Source organism: Stigmatopora argus, chromosome 15 (assembly GCF_051989625.1).
Source record: "Stigmatopora argus isolate UIUO_Sarg chromosome 15, RoL_Sarg_1.0, whole genome shotgun sequence".
Classification (NCBI taxonomy): Eukaryota; Metazoa; Chordata; class Actinopteri; order Syngnathiformes; family Syngnathidae; genus Stigmatopora; species Stigmatopora argus.
Window position 1 is genome coordinate 10,405,393 of NC_135401.1, and position 18,484 is coordinate 10,423,876.

Here is an 18,484-nt window from a genome sequence, read left to right on the forward strand (position 1 = left end):
TAAGGGAAACCAAAACAAACACAATATGTCTGAATCCAAAAAAAGGAGTGACTCCACTGATAATGAATGTATCACCAGCGATTTGTGGCTGTATTGGAAAATAATGTAATGCCGTGTAATAGATAGTAGATAACAGCGGGTGTCATTCAACTGCAAAAAACCCAGCGTGTTAGCCACGAGAAATTGACAACTACAAAATAAAAACATTGATCGTGCGTTGTGAGCCGAGCAAAAACACTGTAATGAAGGGAATGCATGCAGCGTTTTGCAGAGAGAATACGTATTAAACCTGCCATTTCAGGGATGCTGTTAAAAGCTAAATAGCTTAGATGGATAACCATGAAGAGTTGATCATCGCTGCTAATCTTCCTGGTTACTACAACAACTAAGTAGCAACACTGAATGGCGCATGCGCACTTTCCTTTAGGATGCAACAATGTACATATATTTTAGGGTATAACGAAGAGTAATACAAATTTAGATAGACCTGAAAATAACAAAACATATAAGATGACACAGTTTTATCAGAAATTGGTACAAAAATACTGCGTTTAACGTTACGTTCCACTGACAGGGGTCAATTTAACCATAACGAATAACTGCTTAAAGCACTATCTGAGCTTGCATAAGAACTCTTTGGCAATTACGTGGATTTTTAAAGTACGATTGGCTAACAATACAAGTAGGCGGTTTAAAATGTTTACACTAACCAATCATTTGAATGGTACGATTTACGAGAACCACTATGTCAGATTTGTCATTGGATACTACCAATGATACCACATACATATGGCAGTTCTTTGTGAACCTAGAAGTCTAATTTGCGCTGTGAGCTAACTGGAACAAGCATCGTCACTTTCGGCCGTTTTGCAACAGAGCTGTCCGGTGAAATACATCAGTGTGTACACCAGAACAGTCATTAGTTAGTCAGTAATATGAGAAATATTGTTACATTTCAAATCAGTCTTCAAATTAATAAAATAAATTAATTGCATTATAAAAACACTGTAGCATTTTTCCAACATCCAGATTGACTCATATCCACGTGCATACGGCTTGTTATAAACCATTTGCTAATTTGTCATGAATTCAGGCAGGCTAAGAGTATTTTAGTGGCAAAAATCACTCACCCAACCACCTTTTGTTGGGTATTGTTGAGCCAGCGTAGACTTATCTGACGCAAGATGGCTACTAGTCAATTACGCCGCTATCTTAGCAATGCTCATCTAGCCTTATATAGCTGCTTTATATGAATGAAACTACCTCGAAAAAGACATCGTAGTATTTCTTTTCCCCTCTGAGGAACAATTGTAATGCCAGATATTTTACAGAAGACGTCCCTGTTTATAGCAACGATTCAAGACAACATTAGTGTTCATTGTCAGACTGGTTGTCTATCACTGCGTCCAGGTAAAAACAGTGCAGGTAACCAGTTGAGTAGGCAATTTCCAAAATGACTGGATGTGTGTGCTTCTATGTATTTTAATTACAGTTATTAATATAATAAAGGCGCTGCAGAGATGAGTCGCTTTCTAAACGTATTGCGCAGTTGGCTTGTGATGGTTTCAGTCATCGCAATGGGAAACACCGTGCAAAGTTTCAGAGACCACAGCTTCCTATCCGAGAAGCTTTACACCGGCACACCAGAATTTGGTAAGAAAATTAGAAATATGATTGTTTCATGGTAACTTGTTATAATATATTAACATCCATTTTGATTAAACTATGTTTTTATATGAAAATAGTAATAATGTATTATAATACTTATTTCACAATTTCCAGTCCTCCTGTGTGGAGTTTGCATGTTTTCCCGGTGCTTGTGTGGGTTTTCTCCGGGTACTCTGGTTTCATTCCGGATTCCAAAAACATGCATGGTAGGCTGGTTGAACACTCTAAATTGCCCCTAGGTATGAGTGTGAGCGTCTCCTCGTGCCCTGCAATTGGCTGGCCACCAGGGTGTCCCGCGCAACGTGCCCGAAGTCAGCTGGGATAGGCTCCAGCACCCCCTGCGATCCTGGTGAGGATAAGCAATTCAGAAAATGAATGAATGAATTTATTGGTTTGTATACTGTGGTTACAGACAGAAAATTAGTCAACTTTTTTTACCTCCTTTTCCACCCATGAAGTTGCCGATTTCCCTTTACACTATGCTTGTGTTCACTTTTCTTTAGTCAATGGTCTTCAAGCTCGAACGTTCGGCATTTGGACGTTGCTGTCATCCATCATTCGCTGTGCTTGCGCCATTGATATACATAACAGAACGTAAGATGAATTGTTGGCTTTATATTGCATTGTTGTTGCTTATTTTAGTGGTCAAGCGTGATTAGAGTGTCATTTGTGCATCATGGGCAGGTTGTATCACATCACTTTATGGACATTTGTGTTAGCACTGGGTCATTTTCTGTCGGAGGCCTTCATCTACAAAACTGCACCGCTCACCATCGGAGTCATGGCACCTCTTATTGTGGCCAGTAAGTATCAGCCACTGGGTTACTCCTCTTGTTCAACACTAATCTATTCAATTTGTAATTGTTGAAATTGGCTTGTGGCAATAGATAATTGCTCCATTTTCTTCTGCAGGTTTTTCCATCATAGGGATGTTGATTGGATTCCAGTGTTTTCCAGAGACTCCAGAGGAAGTAGGAGCGCACCAGAAGAAACGGAACTGAATGCCTGAGACTTTGCTAGACATGTTGGGATTAATCGCGGTGTGCTACTTCCCAGCTGTCATTTTACATTATATCCGACAAAAAAATAACCTTTGTCAGAACTCTACACATACATTCACTTATACCTAACATGTGGATAAAATTGCCAAAATTCAAGATTTAGGTGTTGGATACATTGATATGGACCCCCCATTCAAGTTTGAATTTTAGTTTCATACAAAACACTTGACTTGAATTAAAGATCGTAGGAAGTCCTGAATAAGAATCATTTATTTTATGTGTTAGAAATATCAAGGATTGTCAGAGCTTTTCACAGCTTTGTAATATCTGAAAACATGAAATGAAATGGTAAATTAGCACCACCAACATCTTTTGTAAAAGAAAGAAAAATCACAAAAAGTAAAAGCATTAAACTCTCCACAGCATGTATCACTTTATGATACGTTTAGAAGTAAAGCACATATGAAATATTTGATATATACTTTTTGTGCGAAACAAATTATTCAATTCCCTGCTATATAACGATGCAGATGTCGGTTATCATATTTTATGTCTGATAGTTCATGGGAAAGACAAAGCCTACAGGGGTGTCAAACTTAGTTCATCAGTGGCACTGATGAGCTTCAACAGCCAGTTTAAGTGAATTAGACATCTATCATCGTCAATTTCAGGCAATGAATTAATTTCTTTTTGGTTCACTTCCATTTTGGGTTCTCACAGGTCACTTCTGGTAAATTTTGGATCATTTCCAATTGATTTTGAGGGACATTCCGAGAAGCCTCTTATTCGTTTGTCAGTTCCTGGCAGGCTCGATTCCCGCTGGTGGCAGTATGATTTCTTGTGTGGCTGGTTGTCTGTCTCTCTGTGTGCCCTACGGCTGACTGGCGACCAGTCTAGGGTGCAGTGTGCCTTTCACCTGAAGTCATTTGGGATAGGCTCCAGCACCCTTCACAACTCTTACGATGATGCACGGTACAGAAGATGAATGAAAGTGTCATCAAAGTAAAACTTGAATGTTCTTACAACATTGATAAGTTAAAAAAAAAGGACTGTAATAGTAGTACACCAGTAGTTGATACGGGAATCACACGGTCCACTTACAGTAGAGGATACGGTAATCACGCAGTCCACTTACAATACAGGTAAAAACAGAACAGTGAAGGCATTTGATGTTCTAAGTGAATTGGAAGTGTGTGGTTGATTTCTTGTGCTTGTTTTGGGATCCATGCGATGTAGGTGTTTCTACATGTGTTGAGTCTACAAGGTTTCCTCATGGCACAGCAGTTCCTTAGTCTGATTGGTTGGTGCAGCGACCATTCAACCTCACCAAGGGTTTTACAGAGGAATGTATGCCCACACTTCCTTCCTCTATTCCAGCATCTTTCCTTCTTTCTGGATTTGTATGGGAGGAAGGCTTTTATTTTGATCAGTGGTCATGTCCTGGTAAAACAGAAAGGAAGTATACTCAATATAAACAGGATCCTAGGCTTGTTTTTTCCAACAGTTTAAACTTGGGGAAAAAAAATTGAAATGTTATTTAGAACTCATCTGTGAATTACAAATGATAGCTAAACTATAAAGTATGGTTGTGATACTGCTGCTCTTTTAAAAATAAGTACTGGAAAGGGTTCCTCTGCCCATGGTAACATGCATGTGAATGCCTAATGCCTTGCTACATAAAACATAGAGACATTTCTGTCATTATGCAGTGCAGTACTTTAATAGTGTAAGCACTCTAGAGTTGAAAACAATTTTAAAACAATTCTACCCAATGGAAATTAGAATATGCCCCTACCTTGGCAGGTGTGTTTTGTTTTTTTAGCGAGCTCACAATATTATGTCAGGACTGCTGTTGACAGGGGCTCCCACAAGATGTACCCCCATAGTCCTGAACGGATGACTCTGATTCTGCAGGCTGGAATAATAACTTTGGTGTCATGTGTCTAAAAGGGGCTAAAAAGAACCCTACATGCAATAGCACGGGCACTGGCAGAAACCGAATCCCAGCAAGACATGCACACACAAACAAAAGCTTGCTGCCTGTCCACTAGAACAGTACAGTGATATTAAATTAGTTTTTATGTTTCAAGTATTTGGTACTCAGTTAAAGTTGTAGCCACTTGCAATTTATGTTTTGCGTGTGCAGGATTGTTGGTACTTCACGTTTTGTGTTTTTTTTTTATTTAAGAAGGATTTTTAAAAGCACATTTAGAAATTTTGTTTGCTGTTTCACTGAATCACATTAAATCATCATCAGTCATCCCTGAATAGGAACCAAGCCCTGCCCCAAATAACAAAAAATGGCAAGAAATTAATGCCTTGACTCAGTAATGGCTGTGATTCACTATAGATGCCAGTATGTGGCAAAAAACATACACTTCCATTAAACAATTATTTGGCCTAACAAAATTGATGGTGCCACAGTTCAACATGTTGTTTGTATTGTACTAGCCTTTGAGCTATGCTCAAAAACAGAGAATAGGCCAGCACATAACACAGATTAGGTTCACCCTCAAAAACAAACAGCAACTGAATAATTCACAGGCAGAGACTTGCCAGTATGCAGGGGGATGCTGTATATTTAATTAAAAAATCAACTAACTGACAAATTTATTTTATCTTTAATGTTAAAGTTGATGGGTTTAATAATATCACAGTGAAACATAAACAAAAAATGATTGTTATGCATGTTTGCATAACACTTGGGTATTATTCATGCCCGTTAGGTGATTAGAAAGGGGGAGAATGCTGGGAGCTTATATATGTGCCAAGTTTAAAAAGCTAATTCTTGAAGGTTTTGAAGCTTTGAAAGCAGTGTTCTCAGGGAAGGAGAAATAATGTTTGTTTTGAGCATGCTGAGAATGCAGTGAATTTAATCGACAATATACTGCACTTACACTGATTGATGGTCCAGCAGCCTGTATGTTGGCCTTTTGCCTCCGGAGGTCGGATTTAATGAATCCTGTAATGCAGAAAATATTTTTATCGTTTTATGTCTCTGTCCAATAAAGACAAAAACACCATTAAAATTCACAATGGAGTGTCTCTATCTAACATAGCGTGCAGGATTTTGGAATATGGGAGGCTGGAGGACTTGAAGAAAACCCATGCAAGAATACTGCTTAGATTCCAACAATTAAACCTCACAAATAAGAAGCAAACCTGCTAATCTTTAAGGCCTCGTGATGATGCATGAGTAAAATGTTGTACAATCGATAAAGGGACAGGTTTGGCAATTAATGGGGTGGAGGGAATATAGAGATCAACTGTTTCGGTTCTACCACTAGATGGAGGCCTTATTCCTTAGAATATGCGACAAATGGATGAATATAGTATAAATTGCCATTGTCCAAAGGAAAAAAAAATTTTTTTTTCTTTGTAAAACACGTACCCCAAATATTTTGTGTTTTAGTTGGATAAAAATTAAAGCATTAAAGTTTGAACACTTTTTTTCCATTAACCAGGAATGATAAATTGGTCATTGATTGGAAATGTTACTGTACCGGTCATGATAGAACCTATTAACAGGAAGACACACAGGAAAATATTTCCTGCCAAAGTGCCCCATGTGTCTATAATCTTTCCCTGGCCGATAGTGAAGATAATTCCAAAGATCTGAAATACAATCAGATTGGTAAAATGTTTATAATGTCATGTTTATTTTTGTAAATGAGTGAATAAAAGTGTAATAACCTGAGCTGAACAGTTGAGTAATCCAGACGAGGTTCCCTCCGATTCTGGGTATGTGAGCTCTACTGCAAATTCAAAACCCAAAGGAAGATATCCTGTCATGAAAAAGCTGTAAGGACAAAATGATGCTCAAATTAAAATTCTCTTGAAATAAAACTAATATGAAATGACTAAGATTATTGCAATTACTGGCAACATTTTAAAAGTTTACTCATTAAATGACGAGACAAATCAAGACAATACTTTGTCATATTCAAAGCACGGGAATTTATGGAACCAAAAGACTGGTTATCTGTTCTTTTTGAAATCTCTTGACATTATAATTTCAAAATGACGTTTGCATATCTATCCATGATGTGCAACAGTTTCTGACTGTGCAATAAATACCCACCCTAAAACTCCAGCTGTGACAAACACCACCCACAAGTGGCCCAGGTTAAGTGTTGAAGCATATACCACCATCCCGATCAGGGATAGGACATACACGGCCAGCGTGGTCTGTCTGATAAGAGAGAAGAGTGAATATTTAGCATTTCAGTGCAAAGGTACAAATCTAGGTATTTTTTTTCTCTAATCTGATTTGACAAAAATGTAGATCTGAATCATGTGAGCTGGCTCATATTTTTAGGCAAAAGCTGCTCAGAGAACTTCAATCCTCTAGCATACATTCACATATTTACTTGTCAGAAAATGGGATGACTTTTCAAATATTAGGAGTGCATATAAAGTCCACAATTTTCTGCTAACACAGCTACTTTTACATAATTCATCAAGATTATCAACGGCTCATCTTAAAATAAAACAGAGAACATTTAAAATCTCTGAGAAACTTGGATTTAACTTTAAATAAAGGACAGGCTTGCCAAAACCTAAATCCTGAAATGACCTTTTGTAGAGAAAGGACCATCCGCACAAGCAAGCTTATTCTGGTCTACTAGATTCTTGTACAACCATGCGTAAAATAATGGCTTGTTAAAATAATGTCGTCCTTGGATTCTCTCACACATACAGTACTTTAGGACAACAGGGGAATGTCCACAAATCAATCTGGACCTGGCTGTTGTGACAGCTGGGCATTCAATTGGCATGTGGGGAATCTGAGGCATTTATTTTGTCCATCTTTCCTATGTGTTTTCTATATCGTTTATGCTTCCAAAGACCTGTTCCCACTCAATCACATTTATAAAGTCTAAAAAGACGAATTTTGAAAACAAATGGTCACAATTGAAACTGCACACCTTAAAGGAAATTCAAAGTTTAGAGCAGGAAAGCATACCACTGCAGATAAGACATGTTAGGACTACAATAGCCACGCCTGTCAGTTCAGATAAGCAGAAAGGGACATCAGAACAAAAATTCAGTTCTCATAGTGATTTCCTCTCACATCCACATCAATAGACCTCTCTGAGCTCAGCTCCCTGTGAAATCATGATTCGACATTCACGCAAGGAGACTACTTTTACAAGAGCTTTCGCTGTACCACAGACCCATTAAAGTACATCAAATAAAACATATCATTGATATGACATTGGTGCTCAACGTGTGCGGTCGATTGGTCGCCGGTCTTTTGGTCGCCCCGAGCGCGACAACGGGCGACCAAAAGACCAGCGACAAAACAAGGTAACACAACACGGTCTACGCATCAATAAAAGCCAACAATGGCCATGAGCAGTTTCACTGAGCCGACATGTGAGTGTATAAGAGTTTGTATGTACATGCGTTGTCCCTTTAAGAAGCTACGACAGTCAGGGTCTTAACAAGTTCTCCAACAAAAAACAATAAAAGTCCGGGAAATTTGGAGCTTTTCTTTAGCCTAATAATTACTAGGGCATTAAGTATGACTAAATAGTAATTCACAGTTTGTATTTAGGGAATTTGAGCAACGATTTAAATGGTAATTATCACTTACCTTCCGGGCGACCAAAAGACCGGCGACCAAAAGATTGGCTACCAAAAGACCGGCGACCAATCGACCGTGTACCGGTGCTCAACATGTCAATCACCAAGGAAGGTACCATTGGTAGATAGATCCCATTAGGGTAAGATTTGATTCAGTCATACCCCCTTAGTGTGTTTTTAGGAAATCTGCTCCAACAAGATGCTTACGTGTCGGGCATTCTCTCCTTTCCCTTTCTCTCTCATCTAAAGCCGCCGTGCAATGGTGATTCTGCCCCCGGTTTGAATTTGCATGGTAAAATTACGCAGGAATTATGTTCTTCAGGACTTAGTAATGTCTCCTCTGAGCCATTTTGTAATTTTGTCCAACTTGTCGCAAGATAAAGACAACATGTTTCGACTACTGTTTTCCTACCAGTCATACCTCCCCTCCCACCCTTGAGTCATCAGTTTCAACTATGCAGATACAAACCGTTCCATAAATTAATTTTATTGTACGATTTCAATAGTTATGGACCTGTGTGAGTCTTGATGACATCCCTTGAATACTCTTTGATGACATTCTGCTCTCCTCTACTACTATTCTACTAAATAGAGCTTAAAGATGACAAATCTAGAAATAATTTAAATTGTGTTTAATGTTGCAAAATCTGTAAAAGAAAACGTAATCATTCTCTTCCAACATCCAAGCACAAACTCAGTCCATGCATTCTTGTTTTGCAAAAGTAGACAGCATTTTAGAGAACTTACTTGTAGGTTTTAGTCTTGTCCAGCCAAATTCCACAAATGAGGGATCCCACCATGCCTGCAATGACAATGGTCAGCCCAATCCGACCTGCATTCACTTCCTCACCCTGAGAAGATAAACACTTTAAGATTCCTGTAAAAAGTGGCACACTGTAGCAACTTGTCTGTAAAACCCAAAAGGTAAGACAATAGCCTTCTCAGCTTCCTGGCAAAGAGGTATCAAGAGTCTAAAGAAGAAAAAAAAACTACAAAACGTTGCTTGGAAAAAAACTGAATAGGAAATAAAAGCTACTATAAATAAATCTGAAATAACGCAAGTGGAAAAGCAATAGCGGCAGACTTACTGGATAGTGTTCAATAATCATTCGGTTTAGAAGCGTGGACACAGCATAAAAGCAGCCAACATTCAGTCCTGAAAATGACCACAATGCAGTTTTCACTGTGTATCATTAAAACGAGTTACATCATACATTACAGGATGAATACTGACCATAGCTGACCACTAGCAGCATGAACGGCTTGTTCCGCAGAAGTCTCCAAATTGAAGCCACATAGGAGTAGCTCTCTGCAGGTATGCATCTGGCCTGAGCCTGGGCCTGTGTGGGAGGGAGTGCTGGTTTGTCTTGGAACACTAAAAACAAAGTGGGGCCTTTTATATTGTTGATCATGGTTAGAAGTTGACACATTCAATATGACAATGTAGTTCAAAGTAATGTGGTCAATGTGGCACTGAATGGTCATCAATCACCAGAAGACATGCGTGACCAGATGTTTGGTCGCCGGACATTTGGTCGCCGGACTTTTGGTCGCCGGACGTTTGGTCGTGGACGTTTGGTCGCCGGTTGTTTGGATCCGGGCGACCAAAAGTCCGGCGACAAAAACAGGTAAAACAACACAGTCTACGCATCAATAAAAACCAACAATGGCCCTGAGCAGTTTCACTGAACGGACGTGTGAGTGTATAAGAGTTTGTATGTACATGAGTTGTCCCCTTAGGAAGGTACGTCAGTCAGGGTCTTAACAAGCATCACGTTTTTTGCATAACTGCAGCATTTAAAACTGAGATAAAACTAAGGGGTTGAAGGAAGGGTGACAACTATGATGTCGACGATGACCACTAAAAAGCTCAAAAGTCTCAAAAGTTAACTAAAAAATAATAATTATCTATACTGAATGCATTCTGTTAACGTGTCAATGTTCCTCCTTTTGTTTTTCTGGAATTTTTATTGTGTATATAAACCTGTTTGACCTTTTAATAGCCCTTTGCAAATAGTTTAAGTACTAAAGGTACACAAAGGGTAGATATAGACAATAAATGTCCTTTTATATTAAACTTAATATTTCAGTCACAAGCCACACAATTCAGATTAACCAAAAATATTCCAGAAACCTGGTCCATCCTGCTTGTCTGGTTATAACAATTAGCCTATTTCAGAATTATGAGAGAATGCAGAGCAGACAGCACCTTGGATGGGTTATAAGGCACTCACAAAGTGAGTGTGAATAGTTCCTTGACTTCCTAATTAGCTGTCTGTTAAAGTATTACCAATACACTATTTTAATAAAGCTTTAGAATGAAATTCATGTCAGTCAGGGTCTATGCAGATCATCAGTGTGGTTGAGTGGGAATTGAAGTTCATACAACAATTACGTAACTTGTCATCCATGCTTGTCTTGTACATTGTGCCAGAGCATATCCATCAAATAGGCGACATTACTGCATTATTGGACACAGAGATATTGCTGCCACACAGATAACATCTAACAGAATTATTGGAAAAAGGTCTTAAGCAGAGCACTTTCCTCTTAATTTCCATCATAACATTTGACATTAGACATAAAAATACTGCATTGCTAGACAAAAATTCCAAGATGGGGACAGCTCTAGTATGATTCGTGCCATTGATTGTTCTGTTGAGGACTTACCAATGACCACCAGGATGAAAATTACACTGGCCACACCAGCACTGATGTAGAACATGATCTTAATGTGGTGTGCTAGCTCTTCAACATCGTCTACATTCGGTACGAGGATAGGAGGAATCAAAAATCCAATTGCAATGCCCATCTGTGGAGAGAACAGAGAAAATAAAAAGAAATTAAGGAAGGCAAACCCCCACCAAGGCTTGAGCTTTATCACTTCCTGAATAATAATAGAGAATATTTTAGCTATTTCACCAGAACAAAACTTTGTGTGGAAATCACTTTTTTTGTTCACTCCTAAAGCATGGTTCGGTAATCAACCTTATCATAACACATCATCTTTTTATTTTAACAATCATCTATCAACAAGAAATTTGAAAGTCTCATTACAAGAGAAAAAATCACTTTAAACCAATTTAGTGGCTTTATTTGCATGTATTCACAATGGATCATATAATATAAATGACTACAAATTATAAATTTTCAACTACATTCAAAATGGCCCAGTATTGTCATAACCTGTTTAGGCACTAGATTATTAAGCATTTACGATTAGAATCTCTCATTGACAAACAATCTTTTTTTCTCTTTCTGGGAGCTATTTCATCTAAACATTTTAGATGTATGTATAAAGTCATTTTTGGAGTGAGGGGGTCGACAGTTTATAGGATGGAACCAACCGCATAATATGAATAACAATCGATGGATATCAATGACAATGCATCCTTTAATCCATCCCAGCAGGCTGTAATAACAAGTCAAAAAACAAAAACATGCATTACAATCACCGGTAAAGAGTGTTTGGTCAAACAGGCTACCACAAACAAGGGAGGCCTCTACTTCAGAGAACAGTTAATTTTGGCATCTTTTGAGGATGTACATTTATTTTTTCAATGTATCTACAGTATATACATACAAGGTCAGAAACAGGACTACTATACAATAGGGGTGGGTCATTTTCCATGAAAAGAGCATTATGATCATACCCAAACCCCAATGAAGTATCTTTTAATAATGACACATATAACTTGATCTAATATTGTAGTTTCATCTCATCTCATCCCATTTTCTGAACCGCTTTATCCTCACTAGGATCGCAGGGGGTGCTGGATCCTATCCAAGCTGGCTTTGGGCCAGAGGCGGGGACACCCTGAATTTAATTCAACTAGCCAGATGGTGAGAACAACATGAACTAAATTCAAAACAGCAATACCTTTGCTATTGACATTGTTGATTTTATAGCCATTATTTTATAGCCATTATTTTACAGCCATTATTTTATAGCCATGATTTTATAGCCATGATTTTATAGCGGAAACAGTGGTGTCTAATATTTTAGAGACTGGGGCTTGTTATCTCATATTGTACATTCTGCAGCATTCCTGCAGCATTCCCTAAACCTTTGGGAAAAATTGAATCAAATTGTTTAAAATGGCTTTGGAGCACCTGTGTCAAAGTGGCGGCCCGGGGGCCAAATCTGGCCCGCCGCATCATTTTGTGTGGCCCGGCAAAGTAAATCATGAGTGCCGACTTTCTGTTTTAGGATAAAAATTAAAATGAATGTATATTAAATTTCCTGATTTTCCCCCTTTTAAATCAATAATTCTAATTTCTTAATCAATTGTTTTGTGCTTTTAGTTCAAAAATCATTTTGTGAAATCTAAAAATATATTTTAAAAAAGCTAAAATAAACATTGTTTTAGATCTATAAAAAACTGAATAACCAGGGCTTTTAATCCTGTTCTTTTAATCCATTTATTTAAAAAAAATTAAATATTATATCTAAAATGGTCCGGCCCACATGAAATCGAGTTGACGTTAACGCGGCCCGTGAACCAACCTGAGTCTGACACCCTTGTTTAGAGATTTCAATTTCTTTCACTCCCACACACCCTTTGCCGTTGATGTTACATGTTGATGTTGACGCACCTGGTTTCCCAGAACACCAATTGAACAGGCCGTGGACACCTCCTGTTGTCCAAACCACAGAGAGGCAAGTCTGGAAGGAATACCAAGGACGTAAACAGTTGCCACAGAACAAACAAACTGGCCAAGGAAGGTCACACCAAATGAGCCAGGGTGAGCTGTGCTCGTTTTGATCCAAGCGCCGATGCAATTGAAGGCGGAGCCCACCATAACTATTTCCCTGAGGCCTCGATTGTCCAGCAACCACATGACAGGCAGGATGAGAGGGATGTAAGTGAAGAAATAAATCATGGAGAGCCAGTTGATAGCCAGGTCACCAACACCATAAAAGTTCTTAATAATGTTGCTGATGATCCCATACTGCAGCCACATCATGGCATTGCTCATGGAATAGATGTAAAAGAGAAATAGCATGACCCAACGTCGGGTGTACAGTTTGGTCTCCATGAGCGGGAAGAGCTGAGCGTTTTCCTGAACGGACGAGTCTGATAAGAGGTTACCGTCTCCCAGAACGAGATGGCGATTTAACCCTCCGAAACAGGTTGTGTTTTTTCTTCTTGGAGCGGATCCATCATGACTATCCAACCAGTCATGACAGAGCTCCTCCTGACTGCTCATGTTGCTCCCCACCTCTTTCAGACCTCTGTGATCAGCTGGAGAGAAAAGCAAACAGTTCTGTGTGTGAACACAGCAGCCATTTACCTGACAGTCCATTCCTAGTCCACATGTACAGCACTTTTTTTTCTTAAGAAAAAAAAAAAGTTGCCCTTGAGCAAGAAGACTTGTTTCCTTTGCTGACTAGGTAACTCAAGGCTGGGTTTCAGTTGGCTAGTGAGTGGTCCCAGGGTGTACCAAAGCTCCAGCTCACCTGTGACTTGTGCTATAGAAAATGGAAGAATTTAATGCATTCTAAAGATTACGGTCCTAAATTGAGTTTCCAATGAGAAAACTGCGCTTAAAAAAATATATTGCATTCTAGCTGTGCATAGATTCAAAGGTCATAAGATTACACCTCTTCGCTCATGTGAGTGATGTTTTATGTGAGTGTCACTGAATAGCTCAAACTCCTCCTTTTCAGTTTCATCTCACATTGTTTTGGGAGCTCAGTTTATCTGTATTGCGAAACACAGCATATGACACTCAGATTGAGAATGACCCATAGTGCATATTCAACAGATTATGGTTAGTTAAAGGTAAAAAAAAGAAAGGTCAAAGACCAACATATTCTGTTTTTTGGTCAGAGTTGATGGAATTGCATGCAATAACACACATTGCATGTTGCACATTCAGGACAGGCTATTGACTTTAAAGAATGCTCAAAGAATTGGCTGGTTATGCCTGAAAATCCAGTTTTGTCTGCAATGAGGGCTTCATTAGAGGCATGACTGAAACGACCAGTCACTGTGTCACTTATAGTTTGAAGTAGCAATGGTTTCTTTACAGGTCATTGGTCATATACGCTGGTTCAATAAGGGTGTGACCAGTCAGTCACACAGTACATAAAATTATAAACAAATAGCGTAAGAATAAATTGATATATCTCAACAAGGTTTATTATACTGTACTGTTATTTCCCTCAATATTAAATAATAGAGTCCAATTAAAAGGATGCAGTGCCCCAATTTGGTGGCAGAAACTTGTATGGTTGTTTCACACACACACACACACACACACACACACACACACACACACACATACACACACACACACACACACACACACACACACACAGACACACACACACACACACAGACACACACACACACACACACACACACACACACACACAGACACTCTGTATAGTTTACACAGTGTCTTTAAAGCTTGAGGTTGCATTGGAGTTGAAAAGAAAGTGCTGCTGTAAGCAATGAACCGCATTTGAGAAAAAGCTCTTAAAACATTTTAAAGTTGACCCGGAATGTTTTAAGGAATGGGGAAAAACTAAAGAAGGAGAGCATTCCTTGCCAGAGGGTCAAAGAGGTTTTTTTTCTTGCGTTTATTTAATCCAGGGCAGTGTACTGTCCGAAAAAATGACGTGCAATATAAGAGATGGTGAATGAAAAATTATAGAATATAGGATATTTTTCATGCATTTGTAGTATAAATATACTGAAGGTTCGGCCTTTGATCTTTGGATTGACACTATCCATCCATCCATTATTATTTTTATTAGGGTCATAGGTGTATAGTTTTTGCTCCATAGTTTTGTTAGGTGTACATCTTATTGCCACCAGAGTTTAGTATAAATCAAGATTTTTAAAAAAATGTTTTGTTTTTAATATATTTCATGATTGAAACTACATAGTTTGACATGGTTTCCCTCTGATGGAAACAAATGCACTCCACTTTAATTCTGATTTAAATTGTTGAGTTATGTGTGCCTTGTAATTAAAAAAAATGTTTTATTTTCAACACCTCTTATTCCTACGGTATCCCATCTGATTTGGGGGGAAAGGCAGCGTACACTCTAGACTGGTCGCCAGGCAGATTCATGTAATAATAAAATAATTAAACAAAAAAACATGAAATAAGTTTTGTATATAAGTGTGTAAAACGAGGAACTACGGATGAGTAGGAAGGTTTAGTCTCTGATTTGAGTGACACGTTGCAGAACTAGTGGGATGGATGGATGTAATTTGGACAAAACAAAATAACGGATTAATGTCATGTAACGTCATTTCATTACCGAATGTGTTTTCCTGGGTAAATTTGCACTTACTAAATTAATCCGATGCACACATAAACAATATATCTTATACGTGTGTAAACAATACATTATACATACACAATACAATAATGAATCCTTGAGGTGTGTCTATTTTAATGAAAAATATACTTTTTTTGGTATTGCGGGGCTACGCCCACTCTGTCGGTCTTAAATGAATACTGTACTGTACTACAGTACTTCATTCACAGTAACGCTATTCTTCATCGAAGCTAGCAAAGTACCGTGTTAAAGTTTCAATCTGAAGTTTTGCAGTTTCAAAAGTCTTTTTCGCCGCCCGATGATTAATTTCAATACTTTTTTCGCTGTGTGATGATGAAAAGTCAAAGTGCTTGTCACACGGGGATTTACGCTCAATAACTTCATGCCAGTTTAACAGTTTGTTCTTAAACCCCGTTTCCACAACATGCCTTTAAGTCCTATTCATGGAAGAGCCGAAAATGTACATACAACCCGTATATATGCCGAAACTTAGATGAAGTGAAAAGATTAGCACAAAAATACATTTTAAAATGTATTAGAGTTAGCCTACCTGAAGTGCCAGTAGTATTGTTTTATTTAGCCGAATTTACTGTACACTAGCGCCGAATGGGCGCAAGATGGAAACCTTGAGCAAAAATAAACTTTCCACGTCATTTCCCATTTGAGCGTCAAATCAAATAGCCACCGTATTCATATATTACATGAAATTTTCTCGGCCATTTTCTTACTTTTTTCAGTCAACATCGAGGAAATATTTCTAAATCCCTAGGGCAAATAAATAAATACTCACTTATTCATTCATTTATTTATTCATTCATTCATTTTCAGAACTGCTTTATCCTCACTAGGGTCGCGGAGGGTGCTGGATCGGTGGCCAGCCGATCCCAGGGCAAGAGGAGATGGACAACCATTCACACTCACAATCATACCTAGGGGCAATTTAGAGAGTCCAACCAGCCTGCCATGCATGTTTTTGTAATGTGGAAGCAAACCGGAGTACCCGGAAAAAGCCCACACAGAGAACATGAAAACTCCACACAGGAGGACCGACCTGAATTTGAACCCAGGCCCCAGAACAATGAATAAATAAATCCAGGTGGATTATACGTTTGGGTTTTTTTTTTCTTGTGTGGATAGAGAAACTAACAGTCTAGGATGTAGGCTGCCTTTCGCAGTCTGGGATAGGCTCCAGCACCCCACAACATTGATAAGCGGTGTTGAAAGGATACGGATACTTACTTACTACACTACTGTATTTTAAGGATGGCTATGATTATGGTATTTGAAAGGCTATGGTTTTGTTGTTTAGCCATTTAAACAGTTTGTAGAGGTGGCAAACAAGTTAGACACAAAGAGCAAAAAAAATCAACAGTGAGTTTCAAAGAGCCCCACACCTTACACCAGAAGCAGCATAAAAAAATCAAATCTGCCAAATAATTATTGAAATATAACGTATTAGTTTTTAATGATCCCTGATGAATTTGGTTGTTTTTTAAGAGAGGATAGAAATAAGAGAAACTTGAAACAAGACAAAGAGCCACAGTATACACAAAATATGATAAAGATGGAAATTAGCCCTCAGCTTCAATCTTACATATTTACATATATATGTTCATTAACATGCATATTAATACGGTCATTAATATTTGCTGTCTCTTATTAAATATATTAAAGTCAAACTCAAGCAAAGAGACGCATTCATTTTGGCCAGGAGCCACATGCGGCTCGAGAACCACTTGTTCGCCAACCTGATCTAGAGTGAGGAACCACAACCCAACAAAAACAACAATAAACGAGAGTGTCAGAAACACAATTGGAGGTCCAAACCCAAACTTACCTGATTCCCAAAGACTCCAATGGAGCACGCAGTGGAGACCTCATCCGCACCAAACCACACCGAGGCCAAGCGAGAGGGCATTCCGAGGATAAACACCTGGGCCAGGGAGCTGGCAACCTGGCCCATCATGGTGACCCAGAAGAGGCCGGGGCCAACGCTGGCCACTTTGGTCCAAGTCCCCAAGCAATTGAGCGCGTTGGCCAACAACGCCGTGAGTCGCAACCCCTTCTGGTCCAGCAGCCATGTGACGGGGAAAATAAACGGGATGTACGTGAGCATGTAGACCATGGACAGCCAGTCTATGGCAAACGCATCCACACGGTAGAACTTGACGAAGATGTTGCTGATGATGCCGTACTGGATCCACTGGTACGCGTTGCTCAGGGAATACGCACTGAACAAGAACACTATCGCCCAGCGCTTCCCGTACACGCGAGTAGTGGGAACAGGACCGTTATCCCCGTTTGGGATGCTGCGGCATTCTACTCGCTCAATTGGATGTTTTAATTCCACTTCAGGGCCCTTCTCCTTCACGTCTTCCATCTTTCTGTGGAACTTTGCGTCTAAACAGTCCCAAAATCAAAATAACGGAGCGATCTCTCCTTTCTGCGTGCACCCGCTAGAATTGTATACTAAGCCTCAGACTTGGCTGAGAAACTCTAGCAAGCACCGACTTGGCACACCACTCCGACGTAGAGATTAGAAATTACAATGAGCTCAAACAATACAGGAGGAGGCAGTCACGCACCAGTCATCTTCTAGTTCTCATGCATGAAATACTGCACAAATTTAGTGTTGTTGCTCTACCTGGTGGTGAAGTTGGTAAAATACAGCCATAAACCCCTTTGCACAATATCCCACAATTTGGCAACAGTCATTCATTCATTTTTTCCGAACCGCTTATCCTCACAATGGTCGTGGAGGGTGCTGGAGCCAATCACAGCCAACTAAGGACACCAGGCAGGGGAGACCTTTGAATTGGTGGCCAGCCAATCCCAGGGCACCAGGAGACGGACAACCACTCACGCTCACACTCATAAGTAGGGGCAATTTAGAGTGTTCAAACGACCTACCATGCATGTTTTTAGA

At 39.1% G+C, this 18,484-nt stretch overlaps 3 protein-coding genes across 8 annotated transcripts in view; 1 reads left to right on the forward strand and 2 right to left on the reverse strand.

Moving 5' to 3' along the window:
- ttll5 (tubulin tyrosine ligase-like family, member 5) overlaps positions 1-387 on the reverse strand; it is a 45,188-nt gene extending 44,801 nt beyond the window's left edge. Inside the window, exon 1 of the mRNA XM_077620888.1 lies at positions 294-387. The gene's annotated coding sequence lies outside the window, so the exon portion shown is untranslated. The remainder of the gene's footprint in view (positions 1-293) is intronic.
- Positions 388-1,235: 848 nt separating this feature from the next.
- On the forward strand, positions 1,236-2,859 carry erg28 (ergosterol biosynthesis 28 homolog). Of its 2 annotated transcripts, none has more exons than XM_077620719.1 (5): positions 1,236-1,425; positions 1,510-1,653; positions 2,172-2,262; positions 2,353-2,471; positions 2,581-2,859. In XM_077620719.1, the coding sequence occupies exons 1-5, from the start codon at positions 1,314-1,316 to the stop codon at positions 2,667-2,669; spliced, it is 555 nt and encodes a 184-aa protein (XP_077476845.1). In that variant the 5' UTR covers positions 1,236-1,313; the 3' UTR covers positions 2,670-2,859. The 2 variants fall into 2 exon arrangements, with proteins under 2 accessions (XP_077476845.1, XP_077476846.1); XM_077620720.1 differs by having other exon boundaries at positions 1,239-1,410; positions 1,493-1,653.
- On the reverse strand, positions 2,067-18,082 carry flvcr2a (FLVCR choline and putative heme transporter 2a). 5 transcript variants are annotated; one of them, XM_077620715.1, is made up of 12 exons: positions 17,396-17,542; positions 12,855-13,504; positions 10,929-11,070; positions 9,493-9,633; positions 9,347-9,414; positions 9,006-9,109; positions 6,751-6,861; positions 6,363-6,468; positions 6,173-6,284; positions 5,567-5,631; positions 4,465-4,584; positions 2,067-4,109 (listed from the first exon to the last, which is right to left on the reverse strand). In XM_077620715.1, exons 2-11 carry the CDS (start codon positions 13,467-13,469, stop codon positions 4,510-4,512), a joined length of 1,539 nt encoding a protein of 512 aa, XP_077476841.1. In that variant the 5' UTR covers positions 13,470-13,504; positions 17,396-17,542; the 3' UTR covers positions 2,067-4,109; positions 4,465-4,509. The 5 variants fall into 5 exon arrangements, with proteins under 5 accessions (XP_077476841.1, XP_077476842.1, XP_077476840.1 ...); XM_077620716.1 differs by lacking the exon at positions 4,465-4,584; XM_077620714.1 differs by having other exon boundaries at positions 2,067-4,584.
- Positions 18,083-18,484: the final 402 nt, after the last annotated feature.

What these genes read in the sequence shown, in the direction of transcription:
- erg28 (XM_077620719.1), top strand. Translation starts at nt 1,314, where the DNA reads ATGCCAGATATTTTACAGAAGACGTCCCTGTTTATAGCAACGATTCAA. An exon ending in TCCAGGTAAAAACAGTGCAG is followed by an intron (nt 1,426 to 1,509) that starts GTAACCAGTTGA and finishes AATATAATAAAG; the next exon opens with GCGCTGCAGAGATGAGTCGC. An exon ending in ATTGATATACATAACAGAAC is followed by an intron (nt 2,263 to 2,352) that starts GTAAGATGAATT and finishes CATCATGGGCAG; the next exon opens with GTTGTATCACATCACTTTAT.
- flvcr2a (XM_077620713.1), bottom strand. Translation starts at nt 13,469, where the DNA reads ATGAGCAGTCAGGAGGAGCTCTGTCATGACTGGTTGGATAGTCATGAT. An exon ending in GCTGCTAGTGGTCAGCTATG is followed by an intron (nt 9,415 to 9,492) that starts GTCAGTATTCAT and finishes GGTCATTTTCAG; the next exon opens with GACTGAATGTTGGCTGCTTT. An exon ending in AATAGGTTCTATCATGACCG is followed by an intron (nt 5,632 to 6,172) that starts GTACAGTAACAT and finishes TCTGCATTACAG; the next exon opens with GATTCATTAAATCCGACCTC.